Source organism: Corvus cornix, chromosome 15, assembly GCF_000738735.6.
Source record: "Corvus cornix cornix isolate S_Up_H32 chromosome 15, ASM73873v5, whole genome shotgun sequence".
Taxonomy (NCBI): domain Eukaryota; kingdom Metazoa; phylum Chordata; class Aves; order Passeriformes; family Corvidae; genus Corvus; species Corvus cornix.
Genome location: NC_046345.1, coordinates 7945804 through 7964053, shown reverse-complemented (window position 1 = coordinate 7964053; position 18250 = coordinate 7945804). Strand labels below are relative to the sequence as shown.

The 18250-nt window shown below is 52.7% G+C and overlaps 1 protein-coding gene across 5 annotated transcripts in view; it reads left to right on the top strand.

Moving 5' to 3' along the window:
• The window catches only part of SEPTIN5 (septin 5), a 42741-nt gene that overhangs the window by 12803 nt on the left and 11688 nt on the right, over positions 1-18250 (top strand). Inside the window, exon 3 of one of the 5 annotated variants that reach the window (XM_039560850.1) lies at positions 7871-7934. The exons of 1 other annotated variant lie outside the window; for it this stretch is intronic. In XM_039560850.1, coding sequence (XP_039416784.1) covers positions 7920-7934 — 15 coding nt within the window. In that variant the 5' untranslated portion in view covers positions 7871-7919. Of the gene's footprint in view, positions 1-7870; positions 7935-14097; positions 14286-14406; positions 14734-14763; positions 14865-18250 lie in introns of those variants that run through there. 3 more of the 5 variants (XM_039560851.1, XM_020584521.2, XM_019285210.3) reach the window with 3 other exon arrangements.

The following is an 18250-nucleotide window of genomic DNA, read 5'->3' as shown; positions in this document are numbered from 1 at the left end:
GCATGGAAAACTCACACAGGCTTTGCTCTTGCAGATCTTTTCTTATCTTTTGCAGTGTTGATCTCTTTTGCAGGGGACAGAGAACATGGCTTGGAGCTCTCCAGGGTGTCTGGATGCAGGGTGAAGAGCATGACCCTTCTTCAGGGCTCTCCAGCACTGTATCCTTAAGGGCTCAGCAGACATCACTGGCCCAGCCAGGGCAGGTGTGGGTGTTTGCAGTGAAGTTCTCTCTACTTAAAGGTGGCAGAACTGAAGCCCAGGATATAACAGCTCTGTCTAGAGGCATTTCTGTCTGGAGGCCATGATTTTTAGGGATACACAGCATAGTTTGATGAAGGAGTGGCTCTGCTCCCCTGTGAGTCAATCACACCACAACTAAAGCTTCCCAGAGGCACTTGAGCCTCAGGATTCCCCTTAGCCCAAATGTTCAACTTCAGACCTGTTCCTTCCATATAGTGGTTGGTGTTTCTCAGGGCAGTGGGTGTGAAGCACGCCCTGCTCCCCTCATTGCTGTTGGAGCTCTCCCATTGGGAACTTGCAGGCACTGCTGTGTAGGAGGTCTGTGGCTCCTCATCTCCCCAACAAGGCAGCGTGTCTGTTGGGCAGTTGCTTCCCCACCAGGTTCTCATTGTGTTGATGACTTCTGCTGGATCTTACTGAGTTACAGGTGTGAAGCCAAAACTGGCAGGAAGAACCTGGTGGGAATGCAGCCAGGTGGGAACAGCCTTCTGCTTCCTCTGCTGAAACCTGTTTGTCCTGCAGTGTATTTATTCCTAGTCTATGCTGAAGAGGAGCTACATGCACAGCCCAGGTCCATGCCTGGTGCCAGGGGTTGAGAGAGGTTCCTTTCTCTGGTGCCCACTGCTTCTAGAAGGGCTGAAGCCCACAAGAAAGAAAGGTCATTGCAGTTTTGACTGGTTGTTGTCCAGGGCTGGCCTCTAGAAAGAGGCTGAGGAGTAAAGTGCCCTCTGGGCGATGAAGTCATGCTGTACTTCTCCTGCTGTTCAGCCCCAAGGTTGTTGTGTGAGCCAAAAAAACTATCACAGGATTGGCAGCACACACAATCCAGTCTTCCACCTGCTTGAAGGAAGTCTAAAATTATGCAGCATGTGATCCATAGCTGCACTCGAGCATGCTCTGCCCCTTGTTCCTCTATCCACTGCATTTGCAGTAGCTCATATCACCCTGTGGGGTCGTGTCCAGCATTGCTTTGTCCAGTGGCTGCTGTGTCACCAGTGAGGCCAAGGCCTTGTGCAGGGCCTGCAGCTGGGTTGGATTCCAAGCAGCGTATGGTTCACAGCAGCTGGATTTGCTGACAAAATGGCCCCATCCAATGGCAGCCATTGCAGTGAGACTGGGAATTTTGGAAGAGACCCACAAAACCTGGGTGCCTTCCTGTGTTGAGCAAAGTCTGGGGTGAGGGGAAAAACCCATGACTGTGTAGGAGTGTGTGTGTATGACAGTGATGTGTGGTGGCCGTTACTGCCTGAGGCACTGCTGGGTACTGCGGTCGGGTTAGAGCTTCCAAGAATGAGACACTGATTCATCTGTGGTCAATGTGTTTTTAAAAGAATGCCACTAAACTGTCAGCCTGGTTTCTCCTGGCCAAGTGTGACCACTACAAGGCTCTTTTCCTTAGGATTGCCCTGTGCTGGCCACTTCAATTTTCATTTTCCTTTCTCAGTCTGGTTCCTCAGGCATTTGTGCTGTCTGATCCAGGTGAGAGAATCCTGCTGCCACCTTGGCCAGTGTGGCCACTTGTACAGTGGAGAATGGTGCTGTGCTAGAGAAACCACAGGGCTGTGGTGCTGTGTTGCCAGTACAAACCATTTCCAACACTGTGTGTTTGGGGGGAGATAGAGTTGGGCTGCTGCAGTTGGAGGTCAGCAGTTGGAGCTGGCACAAGGCAGAGCAGTGAGGCTGAGCTCATCTGACAACACCAAGCTGTGATTTCTCCCCATTGCTCTGCTTGGGTTTGGATTTGGGGAGTTGGGGGTTGAGTGTAGTCCTGTGCAGCTTGTGCCATACCCTGCTGTTAACTCAAAGCAGTTTCTGCCAGGTTTGTTCTTGCAGGGGAAGGAGGGAGGGTGGAGGGCTCGGATGGCAGTTGACTGGGAGGCAGAGATAAATGAAGTGTTGAGCTCTTAATGGGGCACATGCTCCATTGGTTTGGGTTTGCCTCCCCACCCATCCCAGTCTTTTTAATCTGTGGCACAATTTTGGGAGCAGTTTGAGAACGGAAGTGATTTCAGACTGGAGGTGACCTCATCCGTCTCCAGCTCTGAGGTGGAGCAGTGTTTGGAGGCCCAGCCAGAGCTTATGATGCTCTTTGAATGATGCAGGCGAGGGGCTGAGACTCCAGGAGAGCCCTGTGCCTCCTGCCCAGTGGGCTGCTCTGGGCATGGCCAGGGGTGCAGCTGTACAAGGGGGTGGGAAGTGAGTGATGGATGTGGGGGTTTTTATCTTTCCGTTCTCATCTTTCTACATGCTAGAGTGGGGGGAAGTAGGAGGGAGAAGCAGAGTCTGAAAAACACAGCTGGACGTGTCACATATCTGAGCAGTTAGTGTTTCTGATGAAAAGTCCAGCCCTGTCCTGAAGGGTGCTGAGCTGTGCCCAGCTGGAAAACATGCTAAGTGTGATCATATGCTGTGTGGAAAGGTGCTGAAGGTATGTGCATGCATGGAAGAGTCCCCGCTGGGTTTCTTGAATCTGAGGGCTCTGTGGATCAGTAGAAAAGGGAATCAGAGCCCTCCGGGAGGCTTTGCTTTTTAGGAGCCAAGATGTCAGTGAGAAATCTGGGAGATCTGAGGATCTGGAGCATGGGGTGGGAGCCAGCTGGGGTGTCAGCTGCAGGTCCAGATAGTGATGAGGGACTCATGAGACCACAGATACTGCTTGCAGAAGCTACCAGATAATTCTGCTTCCTGACATGGCAAAGGGCCCTTCCTCCTGCCTTGATGTCTGCTATTTTGAGATGGCCAAGATTTTCTGTTGCACAGCTGGAGCCTGGAGTCTTTGGACTCTGCTGGTGTCCAGCAAGCCCAGCTCTATTCTGGATGCTGGAGCTGGTCTGCCAGGTGCAGCCCTGAACTTCAGTAAATATCCATATTTTTCAGCAAGGACAACTTCCAAGTGCTGTCTCACAAGCTGTGTGGGAGTGTCCAGCCACTTCCCCTTAAGCTTATTTGTCTTCTGGCTCCAGCTCAAGCTGAAGAGATGCTGGGCTGTGGTAGGCTATGGCTGGGAAAATAAAAGCAGTCTTTTCTCATGTCTCTGTGGCTGTGTGGCTGCAGAAACTCCCTGTAGCTGGGTAGGCAGTATTGGAGGGGGATAAATTAACTGGAAGAATTTGCTTTTCTTTTGGCCTTGTCCCAGGCGGCATCAAGACTCTTGGAGATAAATTCTCCTCCCACCACTGCTAAATAAGGAGAGTTTAAGCATTCGTGGGATCTAGCAAGAGACTTTCTTCAGCCCTCCTGCCCCTCTTCCCTGTTGCACTGGGAGCAGGGACTGAAAATGAATCCTGTTGTGACCATGTCACAGTGAGGACAAGAGTTTGCAGTCCCACTTTCCTCCTTCCTGGCTCAAAATTGTCTCCATGCCTGTACGTGATGAAACAATCTCAAAGTGCATGGACAAACAAGGATTTTGTGTTAAAAATGTCCCTCTTTTCCCCTCTGCTCAGCATTGCACAGCTGTGCCCATGACACTGAAGTGCAATGACAGGTGACTGGTGCTGGCTGAGTGACAGAGGAGCTCTGCCATGTCTTTGAGAAGGAGTTTGGGTCAGTGGAGCTCCAAGAGAGGTTTGTGCTGCTGTCAGTGGTGACTGCCTGGCAGGGCTCAGGACCTTGGCAGTCCCTGCATCTGCAGCCTCTGTGTGTGAGCCCCAGCAGCATCCCAGAAAGGGACCATTATCCCCAAGCCTTGCCTGTTGCTGAAGTCAGGAGGGAGCAATAAAGATGTGTCCCGGCAGCAGCCTGGAGCGGGCTCGTGTGTTGGGAACAAATGAGGCTTTGTACCAGGCGCTGCCTCTGGTGGGAGGTTTGTCAGCTCTGGAGCTGGGATGGTAACGCAGGGCTCTGTGCCCAGCCCTGCTGTGCTGCTCAGGCCCTCCCCCGAATCAGGGCAGGGTCATTGGTTCTTCCTTCACTGGGCGAGGTCTTGGCAGCAGATGCTGCTTGCCTGAGCAGAGCTTTGCCGGTGGGCTGGGAACTGCAGGAGGCAGGACTCCCCTGGTCTCTCAGGTTCAGCAGCCCTGTGCTCTGTGGCTCAAGCTGTGTGTGCTCTCTGCAATGTACTAAGTCCCCGGGAGCAGCCTCAGGGTGACTGGGACAGGGCTGTAATGGACCAGGATGGCAATGTCACTCTATCTGGAGCTTTGAGGAGAAATGTCTCCTGGGAAGATTTCAGTGGAGCAGGGCGGAGTGGGACAGCTTGACAATATGTGATTGCAAAGCAAAGGCAAATTGGAGAAGCAAGGGAAGCTCCTGTGCTCGGGCTGTTACACCAGATACACGAGCTACAGGAGGATACACTTTAGAGAAAGCTCTTTTCCAGCTATTGAGAATGGACCTGAGGTCGGGCTGCTCTCCCACCTCTGGCTGCAGCTTCAGTGCCATGTTGATGTGGGGCTGAGCCATGGTGGAGCCTGCCAAGTGATCCAGAGTTGCCCTCTCCAGGGGGGTGCAGTTGGAGGTGAGATAATCAAAAACACAGTGGGGCAGAGAGGCTGGTGATGGGATTGGGGCAGTGGGACAAGATCATGTTGGGAAGGATCCCTCCATGAAGCTGTGTAGCATGCTTTAGGATTTTGGGTTTGTGGCAGTTTTGTCCAGCTGGTTGCTGCTACTGCAGTATCACAGGGTGCTATTGTTGCTGTGTTTTGTTCATGCTACGTCCTGGTATTCCCTCCATTCTCACCCAAGAGCACTGTTCTCCAGGAACACTCAGTTCTGCTGTCTCCAGTCCAGACTTGGAAGATTTTATTGTTAAGGAAAGGAGAACTTAGTACATGTTCTGCTGCTCTCTGCTGTTGTCATGAGTCCACCACAGGCACCAGCTCTTCCAAATGGAAGCAATCTCTGAAGGGAATTGCAGGGCCCATGGGCAGGCTGAGAGGAGCATAATGTCTCTTCTGACTCTGAAAAAATGGGTACTCAGGAAGCAGCAAACACAGGAAAAGGGTAGTTGCTGAACACAAACTGCCAAGAATTAAGCAATCTGTTTTATAGTATGAAACCTCCTGTTGAGCAAGAAGACTATTTGCCCTCACAAAGCAGGTGTGACTGGTAAAACAAGGTGGCAAGGTCGTCCCAAAGTTCAGCTGCCAGACAGGACCAATACTTCTGTAGCCCTCCGCACACAGGGTGTCCCCAGTTTTTTTCCCTTTTTTCCTCCTACTGTTTTTGGAAGCTGCCTAGACTCTCCCATGGTACCTGCTGCTATTTTCATCTCCACTCCCTGTGCTTTTGTGCTGCACAGGCACCACTAGTGTATTTTGCAGCTGGGTACATGGTTGGTCCAAGCAGCGTGTACATAAAAATGAATGCATGGAAAAGGTGTCTGGGTAAATATTTCTTTGCGCAATGTGATTTCTGCAGGACCCTGATACAGAAAAAAAGAGGGCCTGGTAGCTGTTAATTTAGGGATCCTGGCTTAAAGCCAAAAGGAATCTGCCACTGATGAGAGGGCAGGCCAAGAGATGAGGGAACAGCTTTATCAGTCCCTCCTCTGCTGTGGTGCCATGCAGAGCAGTAATTCGGTGTAGTTGTGCTTGGGAGCAGGTCCTCTGTGCCTTCAGGGAAGTGGCCTGGAGGTGGATATATGATGGAGCTCAGTCACAAAATCAAAGGGGGAGGGCTGCAGTGCCTCTCAGGCCTTCACTTTGCAGAAGGGAGGTATTAGGTCACTGAGGAGAGTGAATTCAGCCTCTGTCCCAACTGGCTGGCTGTTCACTCCCTGTGTGCTCAGGAGAGCAGACCCTCTCTAGAGTCCTTTGCTGGGTAGCTGCTCCTGTGAGCCAGCACATAAATGGAAACAGATGGCTCCATCTCAGCAGTTAGTAGGAATCTCTCACTGCTGCAAAACTGCTAATGAAGTTTGGGGCTGGGCTGAAGCAGACAAGGCTGCTGTGCTGGTGGGGTGTGCTGGTTCTCAGCTCTGTGTTGGGGTGCCTGTTACTGCCCCTCTGTAAAAGAGCACCAAGATTGCTGAGCCGACCCCCCAGCCTGGCAAACTGTCCTGCAGCAGCCTCAGCCAGGGTGTTCATCTGGGTACTGCACTGGGACCTGTCAGTGTCCATCAGTCTTGGTAAACGATCTGTGTGGTTGGTCATCCTTACTGTGGGTTCCAGACCTTGCAATTCACACCTGTATTACAGAAGAGCATGGGGAGCCCTAGTATCTGACACAATCCCTGCTGAGACTCTGAGCCAGATACTTCTTCATGCAAGGTCCTTTGCTCTGTTTCACTACAACTAGTAGTTGACCAACTAGTCTTATTTTTGCCATACTGGTCACCATCTCCCTGATAAGGAGAAGCAACACTCAGCAGTTACTGACTATTACTCTTCATCTTGGAAGAAACTTTGTTTAAATTCCCTTTGACAGCACAGTTTGATTTAGATGTTCTGTGACTTGAAGTTTTCTCCCATCATCACATAAAATGTGAATCTCCAGTCACACTGCAGGGCAGAGGGAAGTGGTGAGTTGTGCAGCAAAGGTGTAACCAGGCTTGGTGTTTTCTGGAGCAAGTAGGTGATGGAGAAGGGGAGAGAAAGGTGTTGGAAAGCATTTCTTGATTCCATTTTTGATTATTCTGACAGCTCCCCCTGAGGCACGGCCTCAGTGTCTGCAATGGCAGGGTACAAGGAGCTGATGTGAATGCTGGATGGCTGCACAACCGCAGGCAAGTGGGGAACAATCCTGGTCCCCAGCTGCCTTGCTGCCCTTACCTTTTCTTCTTCATTCATGTGGCAAACTGCCAGGCTCTGTATCTGCCGTCCCACAGCTGTGTCGGTGGCGCACAACACAGCTGTGCTGGGGACCTCCTCGGGCAGCTGGGGCTGCGATGCCCTTTGGGAACACCGCGCCTGCTGCCGCTGTGATCCGGCACGGGCACCGGTGCGTGCCAGGCCCTGGGAAGCCTGGCCAGGCCCCAAATGGTGCAAGAGGTGCTGACTGCTCAACGGCTGCAGTGTCTCAGCCTTGTGGCCTGCGAGCCTGGCACAGCTGGGTAACACTCCATCCAGCTCTTGGTGGGCAGCCAGCAGTGGGCTGGCATGGATCATAGGGGAGCGAGTCAGCTGCAAGCTCCTGGGATCTTCTGAAAGGCATTTCAAAGCCCCTTGCATGGAGCAGGCAGCAGTTTGGGTTTTGCAGCCAGGTGCAGGCAGTGATGCGGAGCTTCTGGAAGTCTCAATGGTTTGCGATGGAGAGCTGTGAGGTCTGTGCTCTGCATGGATTCAGGACATTGCCCATGGAGAACACAGGATGTCACAGGGTACAAGAAGACAGAATTGACAGATTGTCTCTGAAAACTTCAGTCTGTACATCTCCTCTGAGGGAAAAACTGTGGGAAAGTTGTGGATCCCAGCAGGATAAGTCCTCTCTGTCAGGTGGAGCTGATGTGTCTGTGCATCTCTGCAGTCCTGGGGATGCTTGTGCGACCATCAGGGCTTCAGTATCAGTACTGCTTCCCAGAAAGCCACTTCTTAGTGGCAGGGGAGGACAGACAATCTTGTACGCTCAGTGAGGATCTCTTTGGATACCTCATCTGGGCACACAATCCTCCCCTCCTCTGGGAGCTCTGAGAGACAGCTCTGTGTTAAATTACCCCAATTTCATCATTGCTCCATCTCTTTCTCAGGTTTCCTGCAGGAGGGTGTTATGATCTTTTTCTGAGAGCATCTCACACCATGGCTGAGAATCAGGTACGCTTCTTTAGGCCCTGCCCAAAAGGAGTGTTTGGCACAATTGCTCATAAATTGGAGGTGTGCTGTAACCTCAGTCCAGCTGATTGCTTATTCCTGGTGATTAGCTAATTGCTTCCAATGGCCAACAACATCGCGCCTGGGGAAAAGGGGCAGGGTGCAGGTATGGGAGGGAAGCCTGTGTTTGCCAGGCTGAAAAGGACAAATGCTACTGCAATGAAGCACTCAAATCATCATGCAGTTCATTCTGCTGTTCATATTGAACCAAGAACAACATCCTGGGGAGGAAGGGAGCAGAATTTTCCTCTGACTAATGCTGCTGGATTGTGCAGGGCTGTGGGGGAACTGCCAGCCAGAGAAACCATCAGGAGGGGAAAGGAAATGGAAACGGAATCTAATTATCCATCTGCAAAGACAGATGCTAGTCCCGACACAGGGCCCAGCCCTGGGCAGACTGATGTGGGCAGTGATGTTTGCCCAGACTGTTTTTATGGCGGGGCTGGGAAATGGGCTCCTGGGGGTCCCCTCTGGGATAGCAGATGGTCCAGCACACATCACAGCGAGCCAGGGGAGACTGGAAGGCACACAGCTGCTTTCACCAGGAACACTGGCCCATGCTAGGCTCCGAGGGATGGCACTTCGCAGCCAGGTATGGCTGTGGTGTGTGGAGATGGAGGTGGAGCACAGGCAGAGCTGTGCTGGTGCAAAGGGAGGAGGGTGAGTGCCTGGCTCCCTCTCAGCAGGCTCATCTCGGTCAAGTGGGCTGGGGCTGCAAGCCCAGGGGTGAGGGAGGGAAGGAAGGTGAAAGTCCCTGTGTGCATCTGCCATGTCAACATGCACAAGGACTCTGCTTCATGTTACTGAGTGTGCTGGGGCAGCTGACAGCAGGGAAGGGAGGGTGTGTGGCTGGAGCCTTGGCCTCTGAGTGCTTGATGGGAGACCTGCAGGAGACCCACTAGGAAGGAGAAGGTACCTCTACCTCCTTGTTCTGCAGAGCTTTTCGGGGTTATTGCTCACAGTCTGAGGCTGGCTTTTTTCTCCTTGGGTGCCTCCCAGAACTGAAGGTTGCTTTAGAGAGCTGCCTTTCCCCCCTTAATTAATGGAATTTAAAATTATTTGGTGAGCTGAGTGGGCTTATTCTCCTCTCTCGTGGGCATCAGCTACTCCTAAAGTTATGTTAATTGTAGCTGGAAGATAGAGGTTGGGAGTTCACCCAAGACAGTTGGCTTTTGTTCTCCCAATTCGGTTTTCAGGAGCCTGCTGGGAGGACAGCAGGGTTAAGAAAGATCTCCTTGCAGACCTGGGAGTATCCATGAGATGGGTGAACTGGGAATGAATCAGGAGAATTTCTGCTTGAGTGGAGCATCTTTTTTGTCCACTGCCTTGCTCTCTATGGTCTCTGCTGAGTGTGCTGTTTGCAGGTGTGGTGCCCCAGCCTGGACTGTCTTCCCCTGTGATGCCGTTGGATTAGCTCCTGCTGGGCCAGGCGTGGGTGTCTGACAATGCTCAGAGGCCGTGATGTCCTCTCCGGTTCAGGATTCAGCCTCTTTGGTAGACAGGCCTGATCCTGCATCCCTTACTCACGTGAGCAGTCGTCTCTATTTCAAAGGGACTACTCGGTGAGTAAGGATCGCAGGATTGGGACCACTACCTGTAACTTAAACTGCACCTTCTGTAGGATCCTGTCCCCAACCTTTTCCTATTCATGTATGTTAACATGCATCAGGAACTTCCAAAACTGATGTTCTTGTCATTTGGATGGAGAACCTGGGAGCTGGAAGAAGCAGTGCCTTTCCATTTCAGAGGATAAATCACCAATATTTTCCATCCTCTTCCACCAAACCGCTGTCAGCCCAGCCAGCTTCTGTGCCCCAGAGCAATGTGTACCTGTTTGTCTCCCAAACGTTGTTCTTGGCTTCCCAGGACTGGCAGGGCTCTGCTCTGCCTCTCTCTGGTTTTCCCAGCTGTACCTTTGAGATGAGAGGCCGAGCATCTATTTAAGCCTGATTTGTGCTGCAGAGCTGGAGGATGAATCAGAGGGAGAGATGAGCAGCAGTAGTGCTGAGACTGCCGCAGACCTTGCTGCACCACCTGGTTTCTCCTTCTGTCTTAACAGGCTAAATTTGGAAACCTCTGTCCTGTGCTAAGGAATGTGTTCGCAACCGGAGGAAGCAGCGAGGGCGGCTCGTTTGACCGGCGCGTTGATTTCTGTGCGGCCCTGGCCGGGGAAGCCGCCTGGGCGCTCCCCGCTCGGACACGGCCCTTGCGCGGGCCGGCTTCTCCCTCGCGCGGAACGCGCCGGAACCGCACGGCGGCTGGTCCCGCGGAGGGCAGCGGGCAGCGACCGAGGGGCTGCGGGAAGAGATCCGGGCAGCGACCGAGGGGCTGCTGGAAGACGTCCAGCCAGCTCCACGTCTGCCCAGTTTGTTATATCGTGCAAATTACCCTAAATGAGGAGCTGGGTGTGAGAAGTGCTGTGAACTCGCTCCAGAGCAAATCACGAGTTTAAACAAGCAAGAGGCAAATTACGGTCGTCGCTCCTTTTTAAGAGCTGGAAGTGGAGGCATGGCATGAGTCACACAGTGCTTCTTGGGAAGCACGAGGCACTTCAAGTGGAAGCAGGGAGCCTAAATAAACCTTTGAAATGGAATTTGATAGATTTCTGGAGGGATTATGTGACAAAGCAGCAGTGATCCTTGAGCGGAAATTAAAGTTTGACCTGTGGGATAGGTAAAAGAAAATATGATATCTGGCTGCTGTGCAGATTGTGTTTGTGGCACTGAACATACAGGGGATTAATCCTGTGCATTGGGATTTCTGCATTTCTCGTCTGGTATCTTGCTTTTTCCTGAGCATCACAGGATGAAGCCTGGCTAAAGCATTGGGGCTCTGATGCTCCCAGAAGCCGCTTACATGAAGCCTTGCTCACAAGTTCGAGGTTAAATTATTCATCAGAGTTTAGATCAGCAAGGCTTTTTCCCTTGGATCAGGTCAGCAGGAGCCTCACGGTGAGTGTGCAGCTCTGCTGGTGATGGAGCAGCGGAGTTCAGACCTTGCAATACCTGTGAGATTCATCTGTCTGAAGTCAGCACTGATGTTCCTTATAGTGGGAGAGGAGGCAGCAGGAGAAGAAGGTGGTAACTGAGCCCTGGAGGTTCCCAGCCATGCACCTGCATGGAGGATATCTGCTGTTCCTCAGCTTCCATTGCCCTGGTCCAAGCTGGGAATGGGTTTTGCTGCCTGCTGCTGCTCCTGTTCAGCTTGAGCAAAGAGCTTCTCTGGAACTGCCCTTCCCTTCGTCCTAGAAAACAGCCAGGAAGAAAATTTCCCTTCTGTGGGGAATTCTGAAAGTAGCTTAGTTTGCTTCAGAGGAAAAGGCATAAATGCTGTTATTACATGACTGTGCTGACCCTGCCAAGCCACGGATATGCAGTTTCACCACTCTTCCATGCAGGCCAGGCTGGCTGGGTGCATCCCTTGTGGGACCCTGTTGCCTGGCTCTGTGCTGCTCAAGAGTGTCTGTCTGGATCAGGATGAAGATTTTTCCTTCCATGACATGCTCCTGGTTGTTCAGCAAGGATGGAGCCTGAGCACTGCAGTCCTTAGGCCATAGCATCTCTGCCAGAAAACAGCTCCCCTGCAGGTGGGGGACTTCTCTGCTGTCACAGTTTGACAAAGAAGAGCTGGTCCGTGATGTGGGAAGGACTTGGTGCACCCCAAGCCTGTGTTGCCCTTGGTGACTGTTTGGCAGGTTGGGGCTGGGCAGAGCTCTGCTCTGACACTCAGAAACCTGGATCCTGCAGCCAGTTTGACCCCCGAGCCGCTGTTGCGGTTGCCTGCCTGGAGAGGAGCTTAGAGGTGCCAGTGGAAGAAAACACTTTGGATTTGCTCTAGATCTTGGAAGTGCCAAGATCTTCCCTGCTGAGCTCTGCTGCACACTGCACATGAGATGTCCTGTGTGCTGCTTTTCTTCTTTTAAGGACGGTGTACATCCGATTTCTGTTTGGAGGAGCAGGCCAGGATTTACACTGGGCATTTCTAGGAGCTGTGTGGACAGAGGAGTGTGATCAGAAAGGACAGGCGCAAAACGAGATTGGCTTGGCTGTCTTTGGGAAGTTCGGACACAGACCAGCCTGAGCCAGCAGCTCTGGGTGTGTCACGTGGCACATCTGAAGGACACAAATGAGTCTGTCATTTATGGTTTGGTGACTCTGAGGATGAAAGATGAGCATCTCTAGGAGGGACAGGAGAGGCTGAGTCTGGGACCAGTCGACAATCCTTTAGTATTTTGGAAGCCATAGCATTGGCCACTCAGCCTTAAGATGATCTCTGTAGCCAAGATATACTCTTTTTTTCTTCTCCTAATCTGCTCTCTGAGTTGTCAGGCTTAGTCTTCTGACTGGAATTCCTCCCTGGCTGCCCATCCTGAGGGAATGTGTGATGTGTGAGAGCTCAAGGCACTCAGGAGACAGTAGTTCCTTGTTCCTCTCTGCACTGTCAGCACAGCTCCTGGGGCCACGAACAACACTGTGGTTTTGTCACAACCAAATCATTGTTGACTTCATCCGTGATCCCAGCTCAAAAGAATGTTCTGATTTGGTGCAGTGGGCTCATGGGGACACAGCATGTCTCCATGTGTCCTCAGAAGATGCTTGTGGTTGGTGGTCGTGTGGCCTGTGGCCCTCAGACAAGGGTTTTCCAAGCCATGAGAATTCATGGGAGTTGGAGAGGGTTTGCTTGCAACTATTGTGGTTTATGGTGTAGAAGGACTGGTGAAACCTCCTTTTATCTTAAGAAGGTTTGGAAGCACCTTGGGCGTGCCACAAGCCATTGCTTTTGCTGCCCAGTGCAGGCAGTGTGGTGCAGTCACTGCTCCTCAGTCGTGTGCAAGTTGCGGCCCCTGGTGGGAGAGTCCCCCAGTCCTGGAAAGCAAGGATTAGGTGAATCTAAGAGGAAGAAGAGGTGTCATGGGTATGGCCTGACCTACCACTGAGCTGGCTGACCAATGTAGGGCTGTCAGCTCCCTGGGGAATGGAGCAATGCTCCAGAGTGAGAGCAGAGCTGCCAAACAGAGACGTGCTCTGAGCAGTGGCAATTCCTGCCACACCTGGATCTCAGTCTAGGCCTTCTGCTTGACTGCTACACACAGGAACAACTGGGAACAAAACTCATTGGGTGTAATTAAGGATGCTGCTGGTGGAGCAGGGTGGTTTGGAGAAGGGTTTCATGCATGTGGTATGACAGCTGTTGTATGGTGGGAGTTTTCCTGCTCTGGGAGTGTTTCCCAGTTCTGCATTTATTTTCATCAGCCTTTAGGACCTCATGCCTGCAACTTCTGACATTACCTATCAGCTTGTAGGATGGCAGCATAGGTAAAACATTGGGGTTTTTTCCCCTCTTCTCACCTTTCCACACTCACAGCTGCTCCCAGACTTCAGGCCACTGGACCTTATAGTGACTCAGTACCTTATAACAGAACCTGGTGTCAGTCAGACTTGGAGTACTTGGGTTGTGGCCCAAGGTTACCAGGGCAGGCCCTGCTGGTCTGGCACCCTGTGGAGCCACTGCTGGAGCCCTGCAGATCCTGGAGAAGCAGGGTGAACTCTGGCTGAGAGTGAGGCAGGAGTATGGCTGTAGCCTGAGTCCTTCCCATTGGTGAGCAGAAAGCTGCTCAGGAACCTGTGGGGCAAGGGACAGGTTCCTCCAGCACCACCAGTGCTGTCATCTCCTGTCACTTCATTATACATGCTGTGGTATTAACCCCCCAGTTTCTGGAATGGTGTGATTATATGAAATAGCAGCTTTTGTCTGTTTTATATAAATTCCTGTTCAGTTTCTGTGGCTGCACAGAAGAGCTAGAAGGCATATTTCATAGAAAGGCTCGGAACCCAGGCTTGAGATTTGAACGACTTTTTTGGTGTGAAGGGCTGTTGCTGGGCTGGGTTTGTCTGCTTAATGAACACACAGATACTTCCTTATTCTGAAACATCTTCAGAGCTTGAATGGTTGCTGTAAGATCCAGAATGCATCTGCTGCTATTCCAATTGGATTCAGAGATGAGGCTGCAGTAGAGCCTGGACTAGACAACAGATCAGCTTGCGCCACGTGGAGATAGATCCACGTCAACCAGGACTAGGACCTGGGGGTTATATTTAAACCCTGCTTTTGGGGAGCTTTGCGGACCCTTGAGACCTTCACCCACACAGCCAGAAGCAGCACATTTTTGCTGAGAGCAGGTTTCCTCCAGCAAACCTTTGTCTCGGCTGCGTCAGGCAGGATATATAAGAAATCCTTCAGCTGAATAGGCCCATCTGTCACGCGGAGTCAGACTTATGGCAGGGACAGCATCCGGTACGTGCACAGCCTCTCCGCGGGACACTGGCGGGGCGAGAGACATCGCCTCTGGCCTGCGGCCGCCGTGGCCTTTGTCCTGTCCTCGCTGGCAGGCTCCTCCCGCGGCACAGGCGGAGGCAGGAAATCCCGGGCAGCTGCCTGGGAGCCTGCTCGCCTTTCCTCGCCTCTCCTCGCCTCTCCTCCTCGCCTCGCCTCGCCTCGGCACCGAGGCGAGCCGAGCCAGCCCTGCGTGTGTGTGCACGCGTAGGCGGGGGGGCTGCCGCATGGATTTAGCGAAGGCTGGGAGGGAACACATGGGTTGGGGTTTTTTCCTTTGGCCCGCGGTGGCTGTCCGTCCGTCCTGCCAGCCGCGGTTATGGATTCGATCATTATTCAGGAGCGGTTAGTGGAGCGGCTGCTGTCTCCCCGGACGCAGGCACAGCGAAGCCACCCAGGCAAGCTGAAGGTACAGGGATGTATTTATAGCACTGCGCGAGCCGGGGAGCAGCGGGGACAGGAGGGGGGAGGATGGTGCCCGAGAAGACGCGCGCAGCACAAGATGAGACCTCTGAGGAGCAGAGGAGCGGAAAGACGCCGGTAAGGGAGGGACGGCGGGCACAGAAAGGAGGGGAGCAGCCCCCGCGGGCGCAGGGCCGAGAGGCGCGCTGGGCAGCCGCGAGATGCGCGACGCTTTTGTGCGGTTATGCGATGCAGTGATTCCCTGGCTGAATGGCGTGTGCGGGCTTGGGGGGGCTCAGGGCAGGAGTCAGCGCTGTGTGTGCCCACACGCAGTCCGATTTGTGTTAATTAACAATGTGTTAATGCTGTGCTTTGCTGGCCGGGTTCCTTCTCTTCAGCAAATGCTGGTGGGCGAGTGGTTTTGCCGATACTCCTGTGCTCAGCCCCAGGCCCGAGGAGCAGATGTCCGTGGCAGATGCCTCGGGCGCTGTTTGTGTTATGAATTTATGCAGCTTTCTGCAATGAAAGGAAGCAAAGGGTCTGCCTCTCCTCCAGGGCTGGGCTGTGCTGGTTCGTGCAGACGCGGATGTGGCGGCCGGCCGTGCCTGGCCGCAGGGGAAAGGCTGGAGGAAGGGCTGCCTGGGAGGGAGCTGGGTGGCTTGTGCTGAATGCTGTGACACCGAGAGGGCCCCTTCCCCCTGAAGAAGCAGATGCGCCAGGGTCTAGCACAGCTCCATCATTTCTGGGGTTTGCTCCAGACCTCGATAGGGACTATTCTTCAAATTTACTTTGGTCTTATGATGTTTAATTTTAGCCCTTTTGAATATACCCAGTAAGGCCCCTTTTATCCCCAGGATGAATGATGAAGTCACGTGAGATCTGGGCTGGTTTAAACAGCACATCCACCAGAGATGTGAGGAGAGAATTGGGAAGGACAGCAGTGATGGAGGCTGTACTCTGTCTTGGAGGTGCAGACAGCCCTGTGAATGCCTCAATACCAGGACAGCTTCTCCTCTGTGCAACAGATCCTGAATGTTTCTACGCCCCCAGCAGGAACAGGGCTTGAGCCCACCCAGGGCTTTGTTGCTTGGCTTGAACTCCCAGGGAGAACACTGGCTGCCAGGGAGCCCTGGCTGCCTCAGCTGGGTATTAGGGGATGTGAGGATGTGACATGTTGCTGTAATGTCTGGTGAACCAGCAAGCATGTGCCAAAGGAGAGTACGGGTGTGTTTTGCTTGGCCTGGGGTGCTTTGGTTTGTGACAGGGTCCCAAAGACTGGCCACAGCTCTTGGTGGCCTCAGTGGTGGTGTGTAGGGCACGTTCCCAGGCACGTGGTAGCGGGATGCCAGTGGGAACAAAGGCAGCAGCATGGAGCAGGCGGTGGGAGAGGGGCTCCTTGTGCCAGAGTGCCGCTGGCTTGGCTGGCTGAGGCCCTTTCCCGACAGCTGGAGCTGGCAAGGGAAGCGCAGTGCAGGAACCAGCTGTCCCAGCTTTTGTCAGCTTGATGGGACCTGGCTTGTGAGGGTCAAGAGCGTGGGGAGGGGGCTGTGATACATTTAGGAACTCCTTCTATTCAAGCCTCTCATTTAATTAATGGATTTTAGCTTTTCATAACCCAGAAAGCCGCCTGTCTCTGTCAATAGCCCTCCCAGGCCTCTCCACTCCGTGCACAGTTGCTCTCCAGATAGTACCTGGAGGTGGTGAGTGGTATAGAGCTTTAAGCAAGGCACACACCAGGCTCAGGAGGCTACTTGGGCCCCTTAAGGGCCATGTTGATGTTGCCATGCTGGCAAAGGTGGTGGTACGTGCCTGTCATAGTGCCCAAATATGGCTGGGATAGGGGCACACGCTGACGGTCTCAAAGCAAATGTGAAGAACCATGAATCAAGGCTGGTGCAGAGACCACGCTGCCGTTCCTGAGAGAGGGCTCTTATAAGAAGGGGATCCCTCCTCACAAGTGCCACTTGCATCTCTTGCCTTCACCCTTGACAGGGCTCTGCAGTGTGTCCATGGCTGGTCAGAGGGAGACACGGCTGGGGACAGGGTTTTTCCCCTCACAGGTCTGGCTGCCTCCCATAGCGAGGGAAGCTCTTCTGTTGGTATTGCACTCAGCACTGACCTTCCTTTCTGCGAGGGAAATGACTGCATGAGTCATGGGTAAAGGGCAGTGTCCTGCACCAGCTGGGATTTGCTCATTTTGGATATCGTGATTCCACGGAGCTGTGGGGAGGCAACCAGAGGTACAGCAAATCCACGCTCTCTTGGTTGGACTGAGCAGAAATGAGAGATCAGGTTCAGCCAGTTACACCTGGCAGAAGTAAGTGGAGTTGCACCAGAGCACAGCTCCCCAGTGTCTCCACTGTCAGCCCTTAGTCATCTAGGTTAAAAACCAAACAAAACAAGAGAAACACACCCCACGCCTCAGCTATGGTTTCATTAGCACATTACTAGTACTATTTCACACATCAAGTCACTGGAGAGAGCAGGTGATCCTTCTCTTTCCAAAGTCTGGTAAAGATCAGGGCAGGAGAAGCACAAAAGCGAAGTATGCTGTATGTTTTGTGGTGCTTGCTGGGAAACACTGGACATTTTACTGTGAGATGTTGGCTGTGTCCACTTTGGCTGTGCTCATGGATGTGTTTTACCAGGAAGTGAAGCAGCTGGGAGACAGCTCTGGTACTGAGGGACAGAGGCTGGAAGCAGTCTTTTCTTCCTTGTTTTTGTGACCTTGCCATTATCACGTTTCTCACTCTGCTTCGCACACCTCATTGCCCTTTACTGAGCCCTTGGGGTGGCAGTTTGTGGTGTCCCCCAGGCAGGCATTGCTTTGCTGCCACTTATCACCCGGGGGTCTCACTGCTGCTCGCTGCACTGCTGCCTGGAATGTCACTGCCTTTTAGATCAGTCATTCCAGTTGCCAGTGGAGCACTTTGGGCACTCTCTAATTCTTCCCATTTCTCTAATTTCATTTTCTCTGTCTCTTCCTGCCTTTCTGGACTGTGGGGTGGTGAAACAACATTGCTTCAGCTATGGGAGGTGAGGGAGATCAGAACCGACAGTCACTCAGGGCTAAAATGACCAAGTTTCAGACCCAAACCAAACCCCAGTGGCTGGAAGGTAGTGACAGTGCTAAAGAACAGAATTCTTGGGCCACAATGGCTGTCAGCCACATCTCTTCCATCTCAGCGGGCAGCTCCAGAGCAGCCATAAATTGGGAGGAGGAGACTCTCTGTCTTCCCTGCTCAATGTCCCCACTGGAACTTCACAGTCTGACTGAGGATGCCCAGGGATTCTCACACAGGTGGACTAGTAACTGTAGAGACTTGCTTGGGAGCAACCTTGCCCACCTGCAGTGTGGAAATAGGTGCAAGTCAGCACTGCCCTAAGCTCGACACCCTGGATCATACTTTGTATTTCTTTGAGTGTGCGGCTCAGGAATGGAGATAGTTAAACTTATGAACAGACATGTTCCCTACTGTGCCTGGAGAATGGATGAGGAGAGTCGTGTGCTTGAAGACATCCAT